General features: G+C 50.0%; 1 protein-coding gene across 2 annotated transcripts in view; it reads right to left on the minus strand.

Annotated features, from left to right (window-relative positions):
- The window catches only part of EIF3A (eukaryotic translation initiation factor 3 subunit A), a 771,171-nt gene that overhangs the window by 236,751 nt on the left and 510,170 nt on the right, over window positions 1-24,250 (minus strand). For both annotated transcript variants that reach the window (XM_086922925.1, XM_086922923.1), the window contains exon 18: window positions 12,685-12,779. In XM_086922925.1, the coding sequence (XP_086779051.1) occupies window positions 12,685-12,779 (95 nt within the window). The remainder of the gene's footprint in view (window positions 1-12,684; window positions 12,780-24,250) is intronic.

Consider the following 24,250-nt stretch of genomic DNA (forward strand, 5'->3'; position numbering starts at 1 on the left):
AGGCACTTCGTGAATACCCTCGGTGCTGATTTCAGTCCGAAGGCCAGCGTTGTGAACTGGTAGTGGCCTCCTCCGATTGCGAACCTGAGCATATGCTTGTGCTTCTCGTTCATCGGTATGTGTAAGTAGGCGTCCTTGAGGTCTATTGTGACCATGAAGTCTCCGACCTGCAAATGCGGCAGCACCTCCTGCAAGGAGGTCATTTTGAACTTTTGTGTTCTTATGAATTTGTTGAGGAACCTCAGGTCTAGGATGGGTCTCATTTTGTCGTCGACCTTTGGTACTAGGAAGTACGTTGAGTATATTCCCTTGTTCCTTTCCCTGAAGGGAACTCTTTCTATGGCCTTTTTTTGTAGAAGTTCTTGCATCTCTTCCTAAAGCCTCGCCAGCTGTTCTTTTGCTGGTGGCTTCCCCCTTGGTTTTCTGTTCGTTGGTTTTCTCTCCAACTCCAAGCAGTATGCGAATTGAATGATGTTTAGGATCCATTTGTCTGATGTTATTTATCTCCATTCCTGGAGATAGAACTTTAATCTTCCTCCCACTGGTGTCATGTGGTCATAGGTCATTAGATTGTCCTGACCCCTTCGTACGTGGTGCCCCCTGGGATCTTTTCTGTGGTCGGGCACCCGGGGGAGTGTGAAGTCACTTTGAGGTGGGCTGCTGCCCCCCTCTTCTATTCTGGCCACGTCCATTTCTCCCTCGAAAGGACTGACCCCTTGGTTGGTATTGCCAGGACTGCTTCTGGTGACCTTGCTGAGCCTGCGAGTCTGCCGGTGCGTCTGCTGGAAGGCCTGGTGCGATGTACCTGGCTGGTTTCCACCTCTCCCGCCGGGCCTCCGTGCCGGGGTGCATCTTCTGTTGCCTCTGAACTGCAATGCCCCCATGGATCTTGCAGTCTCGTTATCTTTTTTGAGTTGGCATAGTTTCTCGTCAACCGTTGCTCCGAAAAGTGTTTCGCCGTTGAACGGTGTGTTCAGGATACTGTGTTGTACCTCGGGTTTGAACTCTATGATCCTGAGCCAGGCATGTCTCCTTTCCGTGACACCCATCCTCATTAGCCTGCTGGCGGTGTCTGCTCCGTCCAGGGCCGTCTTAAGGCAAGAATTTGCCGCGTTCTTCCCTTCTTCGATCAATTTTTCGGCCTTCTGCCTGGCATCCTGGGGTAGGTCCTTCACCAAGTGCCCCAGCCCCTCCATGATCTGGTACATGTGCCTGTTTAACAGGGCGTTGGAATTAGCCATGCGCCAGTGGGTCGCGGCATTTCGCTCGATCCTTCTCCCCACCAGATCCATCCTCTTGCTCTCCTTATCCGGCGGTGGGCCCGAGGTAGTAGATACGCTCGCCCTCTTCCGAGCTGTGGCCGTGATAATGGAGTCAGCGGAGACATCGCCTCGAATGTAGGCAAGGTCCTTCGAGGAGTGTTTGTATTTTTTCTCTGTTCTGGGAGTTACCGCCTTGCATGTTGCGGGCTCTTTGAACGCTTCCTTTCCCTGCGCAAAGACGCTCTTGAGCATTGGGAGGAACTGGCTTCTTGTTTGTGTTGGGAGCAATGTCTCTAGCAGGAAGTCTGCTTTCTGCTTTTCTTCGTCGAGTTTTAACTTGAATGCAGTCGCGGCAGATTGTATCGCCGAGTTGTATGCCCCGATGTCGTCCGGCGGCAAGGGTCTCGAGGGGTATGAGTCGACCGCCTCCTCCGGGCTCTCGGTGTCGACGTCTAGGTAATCCTCCTCACGCGGGTCAGAGGTGACCGGCTCGGCGTCCACTCTACTGCCCCGGTCGTCGACCATCTCGTCGCTAGGCACATGGTCGTCGACATGTTCCTCTTCCTCCTCGACCAGATCTAGCACGGCGTGCTTGGTCTTGTGTGGAATCGTGAAGGCACTCATCTCGGCGGCGACCTCCTTTCTCCGCTGCAAGAGGCTTGCCATCTCGGCTTCCAGCTGACGTCTTTTCCTTTCCACCTCGGCCGCGTTTTCGGCTTCGGAACGTTCGGCTCCTCTCTTCGGCGCCTGGTTCGGCGTCGATATTTTCGGCGTCGACTGCTTGGACGTCGAACTGGCTTTCGGGTCCCTGGGCGTTGCCGAGGCTTTAGGGTCTTTCTCCCTCGACGTCGATCGGTCCCTTTCGGCGACGATCTTCAACGTTTTCTGCTGGTTAACAGCCTTCGGCGCCAGGGACTCCATCTCCGAGGATCCGCTGGGCCTGCTCGTGGTCGCGGACGGCAGCTGTCGCTGCGTCGGCGCCTTCGGGCTCTTGGCCTCGTGCTTTCGAGACTCAGAGTCTCTCGTGTTCTTGTGGGACGTCGAGCCTCCTACCTTATCAGGTGTCTTCTTGTAATCGGTCTCTACGACCGTGTAGCCGTCGTCTTCGGCGGCAGCGTTGTCCTCCTCCTCTGAGGACATCCCCAGCTCGTACAGCGATGCCGTCGGGGATTTTCCTCCGAGGGCGGCGTGTGCTACCCTCTGTCTCTTCCTCACACGGAGGGTCTTCTAGGCGAAGACGGCGCAGGCGTTGCAGTCCTCGCTTCTGTGTTCTACCGGTAGGCAGAGGTTGCAAACCGGGTGCTGGTCCTTCTGTGCGTACTTGTGTCTGCAGTTCGGGCAGAACTTGAACGGCGTGTTGTCCATCCTTGTGCGTTCAGGCCTTCCTGAGCGCGTGGACGTCGACGATCGTCGAAGTTCGGGGTTTTCACCTTCTTTCCTCTTCGTCAATGTTTTGTGAAGTCTTCTTTAGTCTTCTTCCAATATCTCCTCCAACTTCCACTCTTTTCAGTACTTTCTCCAAAAATGTCTGGAGCCCAACGGGAACGATCCAGACCCGACCGCGGAAAAAAGAATCTGAAGATGGCGCCCAAGAGTGGGAGCTTCCGCAGGAAGCATGCCGACGTCACCGGAAATGCACCCGAGGAGGTGTGACGCCGACGCCCACAAGGGCTACAAGGCATATGTCTTGAAAGGGTGCGTTAGCCAGGAAGGCTATTGTTGCACCCTTCTTCCTGGTAGAGTGGGCCTGTGCCCCTCCTGCTAGTTATTGGCCTACCTGTTTACCTAGTAGGTATCCATACGGCTTTCCTTTGAGGAAAGTACCCATATACGTACTACTTTGCCTATTAATTTGTATTTGTTTAAAAATGTTAGATGTGACTGTGAGAAGGTGGCCTGATATGCAGTGCTCACTATTCTAGGGAACACTATGTATCAGTCCAGCAACCCTTATTGATGATTGGTTGTAAGTCAACCTTATAGACCAGCTATCCTAGTAGCGTGGATACGAGCAGTCTAAGGCTAAAGACTCGAGAGGGCGTGTTAAGCCAGCTGTTTACCACACATATACCCCTTGAACACCAAGTGAAAGGACACCACACAAGTGTTATGAAAATAAACAAGTTATTTATTAAGATTCACAACAGCCCTGTACTCTTTATGAGGACAGGGTACTAAGCACAACACAAAACTCTTACGAAAATACTTAAGTTAGCACAGTATATACAAATGCCCGAGGGGCACGGAAAACCATATACTCTGAAAGTGGAATGCGAAATTACTAGCAGGTAAGTACAGTACTAATAGGCTTTGGAATCGCTAGATCTTGACTATAGAATCTTCAGATTACTTCTAGGAGACCCAGGGGACTCGGGAGCAGAGTGTGCACTCTCACGCGTGATGCGGGACAAAGTCTATGGTAGCTAGTAAAGACAAAGTTAGTGTTCTCGGGCGAACCCGACCTGGTAGGAGGAAAACGAAAGTGGATTCGGACCCTTGGATAGTGAGGCTATGCGGGGGCACCGAAATGCCGAAGTTACCTAGCCCAGGGGCTGCAGCTGCATAGGTCTCAAAAGACGTCGGGAATCCTCGTAGACGGACCAGGAGCCTGGAAGAAAGAAGTTGCTGGCAGGCGACCAGTGAAGAAAGTTCGATGGATCCAAGCCTGGATCGAAGGAAGATGACACTTGAAAGCAGAGGGGACCAAGTTCGAGACTACTAGCCAGTTGTCAGGTGGCACCAGGAGGGCACCGGATGGTAGTCACCTCGGCTAGGTGAGTGGGTGACGCTGTGCTCGCAGATCTCACGGACCAGGAGGCATTGTCGGCGACCAGGATGGAGGAGCGAGCTGTCCCACGAAGATTGAAGCTGTCGGCGTCGCTGGACCCAGGATTGGGCAACAAAGCCTTGGCAAATTCAAGCCCACGCGGTGGACTCAAAATGGCGTCTGGAGTGGACCAGGAGGGTCCGGGGTGCCTCTCTTGAAGAAGGAAGCAAGGGCCAGTCTGGAGCAACCAGACCAGAGCAGTGATGTCGTCGGGCGTCGTGTAGAAGGCCACAAGCCAGCCGGCTAGTAGCCACACAGCGCGGTGAGCACGCAAAAGCAGAAGGGCCCCACGCAGATCGTGGAGATGCTGGAAGGCTGATCTTCGGTGCTAGAGCTGCTCAGGGTTGGGGCTTCTCGGACCCCAAAGCACTCACCAGTGGAGCACACGGTGGGCTTGTTGCAAAGAAGTCGTGCAGTCTTGGCGATCGTCGGTCCCTCGAGGTCTCGTCGCACTCACAGTTCTCAGCTTTGCTGTAGAGGTGAGTAGAGGTCAGAGGTGCCAGGGAAGCCGGGTCTCGTCGAGCTGGGTCGTCGGATTCGTGGAGAAGGACTTGCAGCAGACCGCAGTGTTCTTAGGATGGTGCCCGCTTCACGCAGGGTGACTACTCCTTAGCCACAAGGGAGAATCTTGAAGAAGGAAATCTTGAGGTCTTTCGCAGAAAGTCGTGTCTTGATTCCAAAGATGATCTAATTTGAACAGGGGGCCCGCTCCTATCTTTATACTAAAAAAGGGGGCTGACCCGGTGACTAGGTCCTGCCTATGGGTGGGACTAGGAGGGGGGTGGTTACACCCCTCTGCCATGCCGGACTTCCCCCAGGCCAGGGGCTGGTGTGCCCCTGGAACTGGTTCTGACCGGCCTATGCGTAGTGAGCACCGGGGTGCCACTCAGCAGTCACCTTCCTGTAAAGCCCTGCCTACCCAGGATACACAAAACCATGTCTGGGACGGTGCTAGCACCGCCCCTGACAGGAAACCCTTTGTCCAGGCTCCCCTCGCTGGAAGGACTCCCAGCTGCAGGGGGTCAGACTCGTGTCTGTGGTGGCAGCATCCATTTTGTGGAGCTGAGGCTTCGTTTAACTTTAACCGGGGTTCACAGTTACATACATGTCGTGTCCCTCTAGAAGGGTGGAATGCTAACCCCGTCGCCAGAATTGGCGAGGGGTTAGTATTCCAATTCGTATGACACCTTACTCGACATGTTTTGATAAAGCAATACCAAAGATAGCATTTAACCGCGAGGATTATAATGCACTTAAGAGTATATGGTATGCGATATCATGGAACAGCTATTAGGACTTGGTTCCGCAAGCTGCAGACAGGCTCAGCTCATGCCAGAGCACCATCTCACACGATTCCAAGCACTCTGCCTTCAGGATTGTTAAGGCCTGCCATAGGAGTGACTGATAGGAATCTGTGTGTCCATTTTAGGCTTAGATATAGGTATACTATATCTACAGCAAAGGGTGATTACACGACTTTGCCCCAGCTGTCATGCAGCCAGTTGTGTCAAATTTAGGAGGCCAGCCAGGGGTGGCATAATACATGCTTCAGCCCCTGGTAGGCCCTGGGTACACCTATGCCCTGAGTTACAGGGTCTGATAAGGTGGCCCAGTACCAATTGGAAATGTACCTAAGGTACATGGAATCCATTTTAAAGAGAGAGCAGTAGGCCTGGGGTCCTGATTGGCAGGATCCCAGGTCGACTATGTCACAAACCAGCTAAAACACAGGGCAAAAAGTTGGGGGCAACCATAGTCAGGAGGTACCTTCCTACATTGACCAGGAACAACCCCATTGGATATTTCATTCAAATGGTTAAACGTTCTAGGCCCATTCATCCCTGTGTAGACTAACATCTGATTTCCTTGTTATATTCTGTGCCTGCTAATTTTAATATGGTCCTTACCAACCACTAGCTTCCATTTATTATTATTTTTTTTTATGCAATGGGCCGGTTTTTACTACGATAGGTAGATAATGCTTAATGGTTTTTTGGGGTGCCTGGCTGATTTAAGGGAGTACGTATTTGTTGTCTGATGCTCACCTTGGTTGCCCAGACCACTGCAGGGGCATGCTGATGCCCTGTTGAAATTTGTTACCACCTGTCCGTGGTTATGGTATTGAAGAACCTGGGCGCTATTACCTGCTTATGCGTCCTGTTAATATTCTTAGTAGAGAAAGGAGGGTAGAGAAAAGAAAGGCCTTACCCTATTATCTGCCTTGGCTTGTACATATAAGTGTACCTGATGCTATATCAGCCATATATCTAATATTTATATTTTGATGCAGAAGCCCACATATGTGTGCGCTTATCCTTTCTTTACGAAGAATACTCCACCCATGTGGCCTATCAAAATGTTGACTTGTGCAGGAAAAGTTGTTCTGGACTTAGTTTGGCCACACGGTTCAAGGAAGGTGACGGCCCTTTGCGTGTATCGCACACTGTGGGCCTGCTGGCTAACTACTTGCTAATGGTCTCCTAATGTTTATTAGGCCATTGTCTGGTGTCATTTGGTATTTAGCTGCCTTGTGATTCCGTGCAAGGGAGAAACACCGTAACTTTTCACTGTGCCGTGTGCAGATCATGTGTAGTTTCTATCATGTAGGCAGGAAGCCTGAAAAACTGCACCCTGCTTGTGTTCATTGTGCCCTTATGGAGGGTAATGGTAGTTGTAACGGGAAAACGCCCTAGTTAGGTGTGTGTTGCGTTTGCCCTTATAACTTGTGATGAGTAGGAGGTTCCCTCCGGTGGGCCACATGTGGGGTATGTGTTCCTACATAATCCCAGTCATCCAACTTGCTATATGGTAAGCATATGCAATGTTTGAGGTATTGCTTTGATTGTGTTTGCGTTACTGTGTGTATGTGCAGCACGTGGTGGTAGGGTGTGCACCCCCCACTGTAGTTGGCGAATTTTATGGTAGCGACGAACCGCGGTTGGCCGGCCATATGGGATGCCTTTGGCAGTCTCGGAGAACTCCATTGAAGAGCCCCCAGCTTCTTCATGGTGTTCAGAAAGGCCGCAGTGAACCTCAGTTGCCGGCTTTCTGATTGGAATCTGTGGCTAACTCCCCTTGAACAGCTGCCGGCTCCCTTATGGTGTGAAGTGCAGTCTCTGTGGTAGGAGAAGACTTCCACCTTTTGGGCTCGCCACGCCCATAGTGTGTGTGAGATGAGTGTGGTTGTGGCTTCTTTATGGTGTTCATAAAGGCCGCAGTGAACCTCAGTTGCCGGCTTTCTGATTGGAATCTGTGGCTAACTCCCCTTGAAGAGCTGCCAGCTCCCCTATGGTGTGAAGTGCAGTCTTTATGGTAGGAGAAGACTTCCACCTTTTGGGGCTCGCCACGCCCATAGTGTGTGTGAGGTGAGTGTGGTTGTGGTAAGCCCACCCCTCTCAGTGATCAGCCCAATTAGTGAAGCTGAATCGGCTTTGTCATCGGAGCAAAACAATTTTGTGCTGCAAGTACATATTGCATTGGTGAAAGAAATGCTGTGTAGCGTGCGTAGATATGTACCTGCATGTTGGGGTTTGTAGTCTTGCTGAGTGAGACTCAAATGCCCCTTAGAAGTAACAGTGCGTTTAGAGTATGCATAGTGTCATATCTGCAGCACAGTCTGTTTCAGGCCTTATGTATGTTGTATATCTTACACCGGCCGCAGTGAACCACCGATAATGTGTATGAGACGATTGTGGTATGCCCCAGCATCTCGTGGCGATCAGTCCCCTTAGTGGAGCTGATTCGCCATTGGTATAAATATAGCCCACTTCATGTTGTGTTGCAAGTACATGTTGCGGTGGGGTAATGCTGTCTAGCGCTTGAAACTATGTACTTATCTTCTGGGGTTTGTAGTCCTGTTGTATGAGACTTAATTCCCCATTATAATCATGCATGTTGTGCTTAGAGATTGTACATAGTGTTTGTGACACATGCCCGTATTAGAAACAGGGTTGTGCCATCCAGTAGTGGTGAATAGAGGAGGAAGTTGGTATGTGCTTCCACTGTCTTGTGTGACGGTGTTTTAAATGACATTGTATGTGCCCCCTATAGAAAAACATGTAGCTGTGTATTATATGCACGCAATGCATACACCCATACCTACCAATATAGCATTATGGTCATGTTGGTATAGAAGAATTTACCTCCTTTTAGCCTCCTATTTATAACCTAAGTGTTCAGCGGGACATGTAGTTGTGTATTATATGCACGCATATGCATACACCCATACCTACCAATGTAGCATTATGGTCATGTTGGTATAGGAAGAATTTACCTCCTTTTAGCCTCCTATTTACAACTTAAGAGTTTCAGGAGGGCCAGTAGCCAAGTTACCCTACTGCGTGTATTTATATCTTGCAGTCAGGGGTCCCTCCCTTGCTTCGCCTGTTGCAGAACTATGCAGCCGGCTGATAAACATTGCTTGGATTTGGCGCAGTAACTGATGAAGCCCAATCTGTGATCCTGCCTCTTGCCACGTTATACATGTAGTGTATAAACCATGTGAAGTTACCGTAGCACCCAGTAAAGTGTAAGTAACCAGTAAAAGTTTAAATGACCAGCAATGGAGGGGCCCTTCAGTATATAACTGCATAATAGCGCATTAGCTCTCAAGAAATATTTTGCGATTTAATTGAAAACTGTGCACAAATATGGTACTTATATGTTGCACATGTTGTGCCGCAAAGATAGTTTTCTGCATTTGTGCACAAGTATTGCTGTGGCTTATTGGGCCCTTTGTCTATGCGCATATTATTTGCTTTCAGACAAAACTGTGTATTCATTGGCCCATGGATTAAAAAATGGGTATGCGATTATGCTACCCAGTGACAGAGCTAACTGCTGCAGTTGCCATGATAGTGCTTTTATTTGTTTTGTTTTTTTACTTTGCCCTGTTGCTATTTAAAACAACAAAGTACCTGCACTAAAAATCCTTCGTGTGGGGCTGCAAAATGTAAAAAACGTTGCACCTATCTTTGTTATTAGTTATAAGGCATAAGGATAGTCTATCATGTAGCCTAGCTACTGCGAACGCTAACCAGCAACTTTCATGTTTCCCATTTTTTTTTTTTTTTACTTCTTGATGAAAGATCTGTTCCTTTAAAGTTGCTGGGCCCCTAAAACCGGACTTTCTGGTTTGCTTAGAGGGCAGTTAAGGAATGCGTATGCTGGAGATAAGCCCCTGATCCATGGGGTCGTCTTACAGTCTGCTGCCTTGATTTTGGAAGAGGTTGCGTGGGGAGGGACGTTTATGGCCTTCTCCTTCCCTTTGAAACCCCTTGGAATGTGGGCTGCATTTGGCGCCACGTTAGAAGTGTTGAGGCCAGCTTGTAAAACCCCAGGAAGGGAAAGGCTTTGACTCCCGCCATAACTCCTTTTCCAAAATGCCTAACAATTGCATTTTGTGTTATACAAAATGTTTTGTAAGTAGAACCTACCGTGGGTTCGCATATTTTATAAAAGGTCCTTAGAATCTCCTTTTTATGACCAAAAGCATACCTTTGTAACTTTTTTTTAAAAAAACGTGGTGCGCTTTCTGCTTAAGCTATATTAGCTGCATTAGCTACTAGAAGGAATAAGGAATCCCTGAATATCCCTTTTCCCTGCAGTACCGTGGTGTAAGGAAGAGGCACCTACGTCTCTCACTACACAATAATAGTAAAGACTAAGTGAATAGTCCCAAGACATTTTACATCCTATTTAAAAGTGCCTAAAAACAGCGCCTTGACGCCCTTGCTGTAAGCGCATTAGAGTAGACATGCTTTTAACCTTCCAGCCTGGTATGTTTAACCATTGACTGTGCTGCGCCCTTTTCAATGTTACGGTAGCACATGGGGCCATACCCTGTGCTCTTGGTCCTACATTACAAATTGTAAAACACGTGGAGCATTCCATCCATGCTCTTGCTGCCACATGAAATAAATGAAAGAGCAAGCTCTTCTTACCTTGTTTGAGGATGAAGCATCCTTACACTGCAGAGTACTCCCCCCGAATACCTGTAGGTTGTTCTGCCAGAGAACAATGTGCTTGCTTTGGTGCATGAGGAGGAAAAGGGGCGCGCAGTGGTAACCCACTGCTTTGCTGAAAATTGTTTCCCCTTCTGCAACCCCTTCTGCAACATTCCTTGATGCCACCTCTCTTCTCTGAGTTCTGGTGGCCTCTCTCTTCTGTCCTATGTCTGCTGCTGTGCTGCAGCGCACCTCCGATCTCCATGGCGGAAAAATAATCTGAGAGCCTGCACACACATGATGGGGGTTGTAGCCTCACCAGGGGATCAGGTTTCGCAACCTCCCACAGCAAAAAAATAAAAATAAAAATACAAAGCACTTTCCGAACTCCAACCACTAGATGGCGGAATATGCACAGCATAGTGAATCCAGAAAGATTCACGCTGCAAAACAGGAGGTATCTCCGACCGAGGAGCGGGCCCATGCGGCGGAAGCGGTGGTGGTGGTTGTCCTGAGGGAGGAAGTGGTGGAAGCGGAGGGTTGATGGGAGGATCCTCCTTAGGTACAGGAGGAGGGGGCGACTTCAGCCGAGGTGGTGTATATACCACCGAGTACACCGAGCCCGGTGACTTCTTCGGGGGAGGGGACTGCGAACCAGCCCCTCCAGTAGGTGATCGCCGTCTCCGGGGCCCTCCACCAGACACAGCGTGACTTCTGGCGCCATAACTCCTTCTGCGCCGCTTAGGAGAGTTGGAACAACTCAAAGACGCCGATCTCTTCCTTCTCGACGCTGAGCGTTGCTTTTCCGGCGTCTAACGTCGAATCCGGCGTTGAACGCCGCCTCCGCGACATCGAACGTTCAGTCTTCGACAACGAGCGTCGTCAACTCCTTGACGCAGACTGCTTTCTTGAGGTCCTCGACGTCGAGGATCCCCTAGACGCCGACCGTCTTCTCAACGGCGACCGGCGGTGTCGCCTCGACGGCGAGCGACGACGCCTGTCGCTCCTTCGACGCCGATCGCTCGACGCTGACGTCGACGACGAAGACGCCGTCAACGGTGGTCTCGACGGCGGCCTACCCAGGCCCTTCGACATCGATCCTTCACGCCGTCTCGACCCGGAGCCCCGGGGAACACACCGTCGTCATCCCTCTCGACGTCGTTGTCAATGCAATCAACGGAGACCAGGACCGTTTGCTGGTCTTCCTGCTTCTGGGGAGACCCCCAGAGGCCTCAGTAGAGGCAGAGGGAACCTTCCCAGCCTGCCCAGACCCACCTGCAGCCTGCAGTCGTCACTCCTCTAGGCCTTGAAGCCTAATCTTCAGCCTTTCCCTCAGGGTCCTTGCTGAAAGGTTCTGGCAAATGTCACATTCTTCAGGGACATGTGCTTCAGGGAGACAGATCATGCAGATGTCGTGTGGATCAGTCTTGGACTTCTTCCTTCCACATGCTGGGCACTTGTCGAAAAGAGCAGGCATTTTAGAGCCCTAAAAATGCCTGAACACACACACAGAAGTGAAGGGAAACACCAAGATATAATAACTGAAAACACTTTTATCCAAAAAGTGCACAAAAAATCCAATAAACCCTTGGAAAAGGGAGAGCTCAATGCCAGGGTCCTGTTAGCAGGAGCCGGAAACAAGAACTGAAAGTAAAAGGGACCTACTGTGCATTCTGGGATACTGGGAGAAGTTCTGGAAAGTTCTCTTAAAGGCACAGTATCCTATTTAAGCCACATAATGGCAGCCTATGGGGCTTGTTTGTCCATGCCTTCCTCTCTATCATTCCAGAGGCTTTTACTGGTAGAGGCAAGTTTCTCTATGGAAGAAACTGGGTAGGCTGTGTTGTGTGTGGGTTTTTTTTTGGTGGAATTTCTAGTTGAAGTACTGGACAGTGTAGCTTGTGGATATAGGCTGCATTATTTGTCTTTAAATTCTCTCTTAAGTGTCTTTGCAGTTCTGCATTGCTTGACAACTTAAGAGATTATTTTTGATTGCCGGGATCTACGCACATGGGCGGGACTATTTACTAGATTATGACTATACACAGAGATCCCCTACTACAGAAATAGGCCGCAAGGAGTAGCAGCTATTACTGCTTCCAAGAACACTTGCTATCACTAAGTGCCTACACAAGTGTGTGCTAGGCACTTAGTGATAGCAAGTCTTCTTGGAAGCAGTAATAGCTGCTCCTTGGGGCCTATTTATGTTGAATGTACACAATGTACTAGACAATGGCACAACTTTCTAGAAGAGGTGCAAAAGATTTGGGTCGCAAATCCAGTCTCAAACACCAAGAACATTCCTCCCCAACTTCTAGAAAATGTAAGTGTACACTCTACAAATGGCATATCTGAATATGCCGATTAGTAGTACTGCCAGCGACAAATCTCAGAACCACTTGGCCTGTCCGTCCACCTCACGCCTCCCGGACTTTGAAAGAGCTGATATGTCAATCAAAAAATATGTGCGCGCTATACAAATTACGATAACGTAGCATGTGAACCAACAATCATGTTACATTGCAAGCTTTGTTTACATTGAAGATGCACTAAATCAGTTTCTAATCATTTAATGTATGGAAATTTCAATCCAATAAAGTAAGACATGTCCTCGTGATGCAGTGTCCTCAGCTATGTAAAGAGTACGTACTTGTCAGGAGGGGGAGGGGCACGCCGCCTTTCAGAGTCGTCCTCGGTTGCCCTTCTCCATCCACTATCTGCTTCTTTATCACCCCAACGAGAGTCCTAATTTAAAAAAAACAAAAGGTGAAACTATTTTGGCATGTCGATACATTCCTTAAAAGAGACAACATCCTGCCAATAGAACAAGTTACTTACCTTCACTAACACGATTCCTGGTAGAGACTATCCGCAGATAAAACTTCTGAATATTTCTCAGGCATCAGACTAAATCCTGAAACTCTTCAGCAATACATCTGCGAGCCGGTAGGTAGCACAGTATGGATGGATAAGTTACTTATCTGTAATACTAGTTCTCTTCCAGGGGTATACTCAACGTAATAAGCACTGAATAGTCCCGCCCATTCGTGAGGAACCCGGAGCATGTACATACATAAATATATACATATAATTCCAAGCTGTAGAGCGGGCACTCAGGCAATAGACGGTGAAAAGTTCAACAAAAATAGGGATTTAGTGACATCATAAGTCCTCTGTAGGACTCCACTGGCTAGTGCGCCACACTCCCGGGGCTGCGGTTCCCAGAAGGAGTTACTTGCATTTGGGAGGGGCGCGAGATATATATATATATGGAAAATGCTACTTACCAGTATGCATCTGTTCTTGGCATGTAGGGCTGCTAAATTCATATCTGTGCATAGATCGCCGCCTAGTGTTGGGTCCGGATGATTGCACATTGTTGTCCTGGAAGAGTCTTCGAAGTATCACAAGATAGGTGGCTCCTCCCCCGGACTACAGTGCGCATGGGCATTCTCTCCATCCTCAGATTGTTTTTCGCCATTGTGGCAGAGATGGAGTATGATACAGTAAGTGATGTCCATGCTAGAGATTAATTCTGAGTGCTACAGCTGCGACAGGCACCGGGGAGGAGGGCGGGCGATATGAATGTGAGCAGCCCTACATGCCAAGAACAGATGCATACTGGTAAGTAGCATATTCCGTTCGAGGCACGTGGGCTGCTGAATTTATATCTGTGCATAGAATGTATAGCAGTCTCTCCCTTAGCGGTGGATACCTGTGCCAGCTGCAGCAGTCAGAAAAAGAGTTTTGAGAACAGCCTGTCCTACAGCAGCTTGCTGTTTTGAATATACATCTACACAGTAGTGTTTAGTAAATGTATGTATGGTTGTCCATGTGGCTGCTCTACATATTTCTTCTAGAGGAATGTTTCCTAGGAAAGCAATGGATGCCCCTAACTTGCGTGTTGAATGCACTCTTGGGGGAACTGTTAATGTGTGTTTAGCTTTCTGATAACAAATCTGTATGCACTTAACAATCCATCTGGCTACACCTGATTTGGAAATGGGGTTGCCTTTGTGCTGTGGTGAAAAGGCAACAAACAGTTGCTTAGTTTTCCTGAAATGTTTTGTCCTGTCTATATAGTACAGGAGAGCTCTCTTAACGTCAAGTGTATGTAGAGCTCTTTCTGCCACTGAATCTGGGTTTGGGAAGAACACTGGCAGTTCTATTGCTTAATTGATGTGAAACTGGGATACCACCTTTGGCATAAATGTAGTGTTTGTACGTAGCACTACCCTATTTGCATGAATTTGGATGAATGGCTCCTGAATAGTTAGGGCTTGCAGCTCACTAACTCTTCTAAGTGATGTAATCGCCACTAAAAAGGCCACTTTCCAAGTTAGGAATTGTATTTCACACGATTGTAGAGGTTCAAAAGGAGGTCCCATCAGTCTGGTTAGAACCACGTTCAGGTTCCAGACAGGTGAAGGCGGGTGTCTTGGAGGAATCACTCGTGTGAGTCCCTCCATGAAAACTCTGAAGAGTGAAAGGTGCTGCCTGTTCTGAAGATAAGCTGCCACCGCAACTAAATGCATATGAATGGAACTGTAGGCTAGATTGCATCTGTGTAAATGTAACAGGTTACGCGCAAGTTACTACTTGTGTAGCGATATATCAGTAAGAGACATTAGTTAGTGATAGATTCCTTACCTTCGAATATCCCCAGGCGTCAGACTGGATCTGGAAATTTTTGCATAGCAATACCCCTGCGCGTCGGTAGGCGTCGTCTGCGGCTCCGCGTCAGTCGTTGGCGTCGTTAGCGCCGGAATTACGTCGGAGTACTTATACGCCACCCATGCACGCTGACGTCACTTCTGATACACAGCTTTTCCGCACCAGATACGCAGAGCCATGATAGAACCAACACTGGTGCCATGAAACTAGGGCCCTGAAAGGGGATGACCTTAACCCTAGATATCGGTTCGCAGAACGGGGAAGATGGGTGGGTCGGTAAGGAATCTATCACTAACTAATGTCTCTTACAGATATATCGTTACACAAGTAGTAACTTGTGCATCTGAAAGAGACACGTTAGTGATAGATTCCTTACCTTAGAATAGATACCCCAGCAATACCAACCCCGGTGGTGGGTCTGCGAACCAATAATCACACCAGAAAGTCCTGGAGGACGGAACGGCCAAAGAAGCCATCCTTCCGGACTTGACTTTCCAGGCAGTAGTGTCTTGCGAACGTGTGCAGCGAGGCCCACGTAGCTGCCTGGCAAATGTCCTGTAAGGGGACTCCTCGGCCCAAGGCAGTTATTGTTGCCGTGGCTCGAGTGGAATGAGCCCGCAATCCAGCAGGGGGCTCCTTTTTGGCCATGGAGTAACATGCCTGAATACACAAGATGATCCACCGCGAATGGTCCTCTTGTGTACCGCCTTTCCCTTCTTCGCGCCCACGTAACCAACAAAGACTCGGTCATCCACCCGGAACTGGCGTGTGCGATCTAGGTAATAAGAGAGTGCACGTTTTGGGTCCAGACGGTGGAGCCTCTCTTCCTCTTTCGAGGGATGCGGAGGCGGAAAGAAGGTGGGCAAGGTAACGGACTGCCCGATGTGGAAGGCCATGACAACCTGGGGCAGAAAGGAAGGTCTTGTCCGCAACACAACCTTGTCCGGATGAACAGACAGGAAAGGTGGAGTAGAAGAAAGAGCCTGGAGCTCACTCACTCTCCTGGCAGAGGTGATGGCAACCAGGAAAGCAGTCTTCAGGGTAAGAAGACAGAGAGGACAGTTATGGAGCGGCTCAAAGGGAGCACACATTAGATAAGTGAGTACAAGATTCAAGTCCCACTGGGGCATCACGAAGGGAACAGGAGGGAACATGTGTGTGTGATGCCCTTCAGAAATCTATTTACAATGGGGGACTTGAATAAGGAAGGCTGATCAGGTAGCCGTAAGAAGGCGGAAAGAGCAGAAAAGTACCCCTTAAGAGTGCCCAGAGCAGAGCCCTGCTGGGCAAGGGAAAGAAGGAAGAGTAGAACTTCAGAGAGGGTCCACAGCCTTTGCTGTGCACCATGCCACAAATCTGTTCCACCTGCAGGCGTATACAGACTTTGTGGAGGGACGCCTAGCTGCCAGAATGAAATCACAGACTTCGGGAGGCAAGTTAAATGGCCTCAACTGCCGCCGCTCAATCTCCAAGCTTGTAGGTGGAGACTGGACAGGTTCAGGTGCAGGACCGTTCCCTACTGCTGCAACAGAAGGTTCTCCCGAAGAGGCAGACAAATCGGGGGATCGACTGACATGCTGAGTAGCTCGGGATACCAGTATCTTCGGGCCAAGTCCGGAGCCACAAGGATAACCTGGGCCCGGTCGCCCCTGATCTTCTTCAGCACTCGGGGCAGAAGTGGTATAGGCGGAAAGGCGTACAATAGACCGCAACTCCACTTGCGACGAAAAGCGTCTCCGAGCGAGTACCGCCTTGGAAATTCCAACGCGCAGAACTGATGACATTGCGCGTTCTCTTCTGTGGCGAATAGATCTAACCAAGGCTCTCCCCATAGCTGAAAGAGGCCTTGCCCCACGTCCGAGTTCAGACGCCATTCGTGATCCATCATGGACTGACAGCTGAGTTCGTCCGCCCTGGCATTCAGAGAGCCTGCCAGGTGTTGAACCACCAGGGTCACGCCTGATGTTCCAGCCACTGCCAGAGGCGCAGAGCCTCCTGGCATAGGGTCCAAGACCCCACCCCGCCTTGTTTGTTGCAGTACCACATGGCGGTGTTGTTGTCCGTGAACACCTGCACTACACTCCCCCGGACAGAGGGGAGGAATGTCTTCAGTGCTAGACGAATCGCCCGCAGCTCCAAAAGGTTGACATGGAGCCTTGACTCCGCCGGAGACCAGAGGCCTCTTGGAACGGTCGGCCCTTGCAAAGGTTTAGTGGATTCCACCAATGCAGAGAGTTGTATGCCCGACCGCTCACCAACGCTAGGTCTTTCAACTGCCCCTGAGCCTGAGTCCACTGACGTGCTAAGCACTCCTGAAGCGGGCGCATATGTAATCTCGCGTGCGGGACTATGGAAATGCAGGAGGCCATCATACCTATCAAATGCATGAACACTCTTGCTGGAAGCGAGTGTTGAGGTCTGAATTTTTGGATCAGCGATTGAATGCTGCTGACTCACTGAATTTGGCTGTGCTGTGGCCGCCAGAGTGTCTATGGTCGCCCCCAGATACTGCCGTATGTGGGCGGGCTGGAGGTGGGATTTTGGGTAATTCAGTGAGAACCCCAGATCGTGCAGGAGGTGAATGGTGTGGGACACATGGTCGGCACACTGCTGGGCTGACTTCGCTTGGATGAGCCAGTCGTCCAGATAGGGGTAGACGTGGACGTTCTGCTGTCTCAGATGTGCCGCCACCGTCGCCAGGCACTTGGTGAACACCCTGGGTGCCGTGGTGACCCCGAAAGGCAAAAGCCTGAACTGGTAGTGCTGGTTTTGGATGGTGAACCTGAGGTATTTTCTGTGTGAAGGATGTAGTGGAATGTGAAAGTACGCATCCTTTAAATCTAAAGTTGCGAGAAAGTCCCCCTGTTGAAGCAGAGGGAGCACCTGCTGCAGTGTTAGCATGTGGAAGTGCTCCGACAGGATGTAGAAGTTGAGGGGCCTAAGATCCAGGATGGGCCTGAGGGACCCGTCCTTCTTTGGAATCAGGAAGTACAGGGAGTAAACTCCTGGGCCTCTTTCCTGCATGGGCACGAGCTCTATTGCCCCTTTTTGCAGCATGACGTTGACCTCCTGCTGCAATAAGGTCAAGTGCTCGTCCGACATAGGACGGTGCCTTGGGTGTATGTTGGGTGGAGTGGATGTTAACTCCAGACAATAACAGAATTGGATAAGCTTTCTGACCCACCTGTCCGTGGTAATGGACTTCCACACTGGCAGGAACTGCTAGAGTCTCCCCCCGACCGGTGTTGTGTGGTCGGGGGGCAGTCACACGGAGTCACTGTTTGTTGGCGGTAGAGGACCTGGAGCTGTTGTTGCCACGTCCTCTGCCCTTGGCGCTGTTGCCGCGGTATCCACCACGACTCTTGTTGGCATAAGTAGTCTGGGTGTTGCCTTTGTAGAACTGCACGGACTGCGAAAGCTGACCCCTGGAGGCGCCTCTGGTATTGGAGTGACGAAAGGACCCACCCCGAAACTGCTGGGACTGCAAGGCACCCATGGATTTTGCAGTGTCAGTGTCAGTGTCCTTTTTCATTTTTTCTAGGGTGGTGTCAACATCCGGGCCAGAGAGGTGATCAGGGTTGAGTTTTTGGTTCAAGATGGTGGTTTGTATGACTGGCTTGAAACCAGAAATTCTTAGCCAGGCATGTCTCCGGAGCATAACACTGGTGTTAATGGCGCGCGCAGCGGTGTCAGCCACGTCTAGAGCGCACTTTGTGGAAGCGTTGGAGATTAGCTTCCCCTCCTGGATTAGCATCTCAGCCCCTTCCTTATATTGATCAGGCAGATGTTGCAAAAGGGTCTCTAGGGTATCGTAGTGGGCCCTGTCATAACGCGCCAGGAGCGCTTGTGTTTTTGAGATGCGCCATATGTTTGCTGCCTGCGCTGCAACCCTCTTCCCCGAAGCCTCAAAGACCTTAGACTCTTTGTCTGGGGGAGGAGCTTCACCCGTGGTCTGAGAGTTGGCCCTCTTGCGGGCATTCGAGACGACCAGGGAGTCCAGAGGCAACTGTCCTTTAATATAAGTTGGATCAGTGGGCGCCGCTTTGTACTTTTTGTCAATCCTCGGGCTTATGACTCTAGCCCTGGTGGGTTCTTTGAAGACCTCAGCAGCGTGCTTCAAAACGCCTGTCAGCATTGGCAGAGTTTTTACAGTCTTTTCAGACACAGAAAAGGTGTCAAAGAGGAAATCTACGTCCACAGGGTCAGCATGCAGCTGGACATTGTGATTGGCTGCTGCCCGCTCAATGAGGGCATTGAAAGCAGCAGAGTCCTCAGTAGGTGAAGTCTTAGCAGAGAAGAGCTGAGGGTCTTGTCCTGAATGTGGATCCCCAGGGTCACCACCAACAGACCAGGGCTCCGTCACATCCTCTGGGTCTGTGTAGACCGGATAGCTATACTCGTCCTCGTCATCGCCCTCACCCTCGTCCACGTCAGAGTGAGCGGGCGAGACCTCGTGAAGTTGTGGTGAAATGGGTTCCACCAAAGCTGGGGCACCAGCAGAGTCCATTTTCCTCTTTAGGGGAATTTTGTAAGACTCCAATAGGGGTTCCGGGGTGATTTTCCTCTTAAGAAGGGAAAGCCTGCCCGTTTCAGCGTCAATGAAATGTTCCTGACGCTCCTCTTAAAGTTGTCGAGGCCGCGGGCCAAGGACCACCAACGATGCCTTCGGCGTCGAAGATACCTTCTCGGGCACGCCGGCCCCCGGTTTAGCAGCGAGGTAAAAAGGATCGGCGTGGACGCCTTCGCCAGCTTCTCAAGAGGCTTTGCAGGCGGGGGGTTCTTCGGCTCGGCTGCTGCTGCGCCTTCCCATATGCGCTGCAGGGACTCCGTTACCTTCTTCGTGAACGCGGCCGATGGACGTGCTGGTTCGACGGAATCCTTTGAGGACGGTTTTGGAGTGGAGTCCTTCAAGGCCACTTTCGGAGTTGACACACTTGGCGCAGGCCCCTTGGCCTTGTCGTGTAGAGGCGGGGCAGAGAGGACCTTCGGGTCATCGGGCCGCTTCTTGGAGTCCGCATGAGACTTCCTGGAGTCGTCGACAGTCTTGTGGTCGACCCGACCCTTGCCGGCGTCGATAGTTTTCGGCGTCGACACTTTAGCTTTTGACGTGGTAGCCTTCGGCTCGGCCATTTTGACTTGGCCCTTCGATTCGACGGCCATCTTAGGTTTCTTCGGCGACGAGGCCTCCGAAGTCTTCGAACCGACCAATGCGATGCGCACTTTCGGTTTCGATGTCTGCCCTTGCGCAGCATCAGGCGTTGAGACCGTAGGTTTCACTTTCGGTTTCTTCACCGGGAGTGACTCGGTACCAATGTTCGTGGCCGGGCCTATTGGCGGGGCAGAGGAACTCACATCAAGGTCTTGGGTAAGGCCCGAAGGCGATCCCTCGACCTGGGCCTTATCGATTGGCACGGCCCCAGAGTCAGTCTGAGGAAGCTCCTCGTCCGAGCTATCCTCCATGGCCCCTAGGGCCCCGTCGTCGTCGTCTCCTACCTCCTCGACGACTTCTTTGGTCTCGAAAGCCTCGGCCTCAGCGTCGTAGTCTTCCTTGACATCCGACGCGGGGTTAGATTCTGAGACGTCCAGGATATCTTCATCCTCGACCTCCCCAGCATCGAAAATGTCCGTAGGCGCCGCGGCAGATTGCTGGGCCTCCAGGCGCACAGCTCGACGGAGCTTGAGTGTCTTCTTGGAACAGAACCTCGAACAGGCCATACACTTGGCCTCGTCGTGGTCCAGCGACAGGCACTTGTTACACACCGGGTGGACGTCGATGTGTGGGTACTTCGAGTAACACACCGGACATCTCTTGAATGGACTACGGTCCATGATGGATGGTCGATGAGTCTGGAGCGTCAAGCACGCGGGAGTACAGATCTCGGCTCGGAGCCGAGGAAAGTTGTTAAGCCGAACGCAAGACAATACAAACGCAAGACTAAAGACCTTTAGGTCTCGAGGAAAGTTTACTGTTTCTTTTTTTTCCGATTCCGACAAGAGGGAACTAAAGACAACCGAACCCAATGGCGGAAAAAAACAATCTGGGGATGGAGTCGATGCCCATGCGCACTGTAGTCCAGGGGAGGAGCCACCTATCTCGTGATACTTCGACGACTCTTCCAGGACAACAATGTGCAATCATCCGGACCCAACACTAGGCGGCGATCTATGGACAGATATGAATTCAGCAGCCCACATGCCTCGAACAGAAGGATTCTTGTTTTTGAGGTTTCAGTTTTCTACCTGTCATGTGCTGGTTAACCTCCGAGTGTGCAGTCCCTTGAGCCCCTTGGCCTGAGTTTTTGGCCACACACATCCCCTTATTCCTTTGCTCCAACAGAAGTGCAGTGCCCTGGAGGATTTGAGATTGGCAAAAGGCACTACATTATGGTGCCCATGAAAGAGCAGCCCGAGCATCCTCTGACACTGAATAGAGAGTGTTGGAGCCTGAAAGTGTTGCTGAGAGTGACAGTCTGTTGCTCTTTCCCGATTAATAGTACTTGGGTCTGCATGAGATGATCTGTGCCCGTGATCAATGAAGAGCACACTATCTGTAGTGCCTGCAGCATAGGAAATATTGGTGCACTGCATTGAGACATTGAGACTTTCAAGTGAGCTGTGAGTGTTTGCCAGGAAGGCACTCCAACTGATACGGAGTAACACCATTTTCATGAAAGGCCTGAATGAAGAGGCCCATGCAGAAGAAAACAACAGAAACAGGATTTGATGGACAATAGAAGCCTGCCAGAGAGTCTTCGACGGACTCTGGGTATTTCCCGTGCAATTGCATAGAATGGGTGTTTGGAGACTGATTCTTATTGTTTTAGTGGCATTGTCAATAGTCACTGAAATACATAATGTTTGCAAAATAATTTTAGGATTTGCCAATGTAATGGCAAAAGCAGGGTCTGAGGTTCTTTAATTTTGACTCCATCTTACATTTGTCATCAATTTGTGTTGCCTTTACACAGACTGCTCTATTCATGAAGTGTTTCTGCCCTTGTTTCTGCCCTTTGGACTGCAACGTGTAGAAAACCCCCCTCTGTCCTTGCTTGGAAAGCAATCTCAGACACTAGCTGGCATAACTGCATACAGACATGTTCTGCCATTACTGATTGACCTATAAGTGCTGTAATTGATTGACTTATGGGTAGGGGAGAAACACGACGAAAGGGGGACATTCTGGTTATATGATGTTTTTCTATTGGCTAATATTTTGCAGATCTTGTATGTCCATATTAGGTATTTTGTATGCTTGCAGAAGCTAAGACTGCCCCTTTCAATGATGCTGAGTTTGTAACTCTAAGCATATAAAAGGCCTCTGTGTTTTGTACTCTTTAGACTACCTCATTCGGTTGCTACAGCTGCTGTGTGACGTGGCCTCACCTATTAAGTTTAATAAAGTTGTCTTTTCATGTTTCAGCTTCTGTGCCAAGTTCTTTTGTATTAGGGAGACCCCTGAGAATGAAGATTTTAGTTCTTCAAATATTGGCGCGAATTTTCAATTTTCGTGATCGCGATGCAATCCTGCAGGCCGCAAGCATCGCACCACCATTAAAGGTTGATAACTCGGAAGTCTCCTTCAATCCTGACTACACAGCAGCCGTTACACAACAAAGACGCAATTTCACTGAGGTCAAGAAAGAAATGCGTGTCAGAGAGCTGAAGTACTCTATGATTTTTCCGGCGAGGCTCCAATTGAATCAGAGGGAAAGATACTGTTCTTCGACACGCCAGGTGAGGCGGGTGACTGGCTAGATGGATGGAGGCCGGCCAGAGGACCAAAGACATAGTGAGAACACACCCGAAGTCTGCCAAAGAGTCCGGAGTCGGCCCAAAAATAGGAAGGATGTTGTAGGAAGGTAGATCCGGACTATGGTTGCCCCCAACTTTTTGCCCTGTGTTTTAGCTGGTTTTTGACATAGTTGGCCTGGGACCCTGCCAATCAGGACCCCAGGCCTACTGCTCTCTGTAAAATGGATTCCATGTACCTTAGGTACATATCCAATTGGTACTGGGCCACCTTATCAGACCCTGTAACTCAGGGCATAGGTGTTCCCAGGGCCTACCAGGGGCTGCAGCATGTATTATGCCACCCCTGGCTGGCCATCTAAATCTGACACAACTGGCTGCACGACAGCTGGGGCAAGGTGGTGTAATCACCCTTTGCTTTAGATATAGTATACCTATATCTAACCCTAAAATGGACACATAGATTCCTATCAGTCACTCCTATGGCAGGCCTTAACAATCCTGAAGGCAGAGTGCTTGGAATCATGTGAGATGGTGCTCTGGCATGAGCTGAGCCCGTTTGCAGCTTGCGGAACCAAGTCCTAATAGCTGTTCCATGATAACGCATACCATATACTCTTAAGTGCATTATAATCCTCGCGGTTAAATGCCAACTCTGGTATCGCTTTATCAAAACATGTCGAGTAAGGTGTCATACGAATTGGAATGCAAATGCTACTTACCAGTATGCATCTGTTCTTGGCATGTAGGGCTGCTGACATTCATATCTGTGCATAGATCGCCGCCTTGTGTTGGGTCCGGATGATTGCACATTGTTGTCCTGGAAGAGTCTTCGAAGTATCACGAGATAGGTGGCTCCTCCCCTGGACTACAGTGCGCATGGGCATCGCCTCCATCCCCAGATTGTTTTTAGCCATTGGCAGAGATGGAGTGAAGTATGTGAGTGATGACCATGCTATGAGCATATAGATATACATATGAATGAATACTGCAGCTGCTACAAGCGCCGGGGAGGAGGGTGGGCGATATGAATGTCAGCAGCCCTACATGCCAAGAACAGATGCATACTGGTAAGTAGCATTTGCAGTTCGAGGCATGTGGGCTGCTGAATTCATATCTGTGCATAGAATACATAGCAGTCCCTCCATTAGCGGCGGCCGCCCGTGCCAGCTGCAGCAGTCTGAAAAAGTGTTTTGAGAACAGCCTGACCAACAGCTGCCTGCTGTTTGGAATGCACGTCTACACAGTAGTGTTTAGTGAAAGTATGTGTGGTAGACCATGTGGCTGCTCTACAGGTATCTTCTAAGGGAATGTTGCCTAGGAAAGCCATAGAGGCCCCCAACTTCCTGGTGGAATGGGCCCTCGGTGGGATAGTGAGAGTGCGCTTAGCTTTGGCGTAACAGATCTGAATGCATTTCACGATCCACCTAGCGATCCCAGCTTTGGAGATAGCGTTTCCCTTGTGGTGTGTGGCAAAAGCAACAAAAAGCTGCTTGGTTTTGCGAAAATCTTTGGTCCTGTCTACATAGTACATCAAGGCTCTCTTAACATCAAGGGTGTGGAGCATCCGCTCCGCCAGCGTCTCTGGGTTTTGGAAAAACACCGGCAACTCAATTGTCTGGTTTATATGGAATTGAGAGACAACCTTGGGTAAGAATTTAGGGTTAGTGCGGAGCACAACCCTGTTAGCATGTACTTGGAAGAAAGGTTCCTGGATGGTGAGCGCCTGCAGCTCGCTAACCCTCCGTAGCGATGTAATTGCTACTAAGAAAGCAACCTTCCAAGTCAGAAAC

The sequence above is a fragment of the Lissotriton vulgaris genome, chromosome 5 (assembly GCF_964263255.1).
Source record: "Lissotriton vulgaris chromosome 5, aLisVul1.2, whole genome shotgun sequence".
Taxonomy (NCBI): Eukaryota; Metazoa; Chordata; class Amphibia; order Caudata; family Salamandridae; genus Lissotriton; species Lissotriton vulgaris.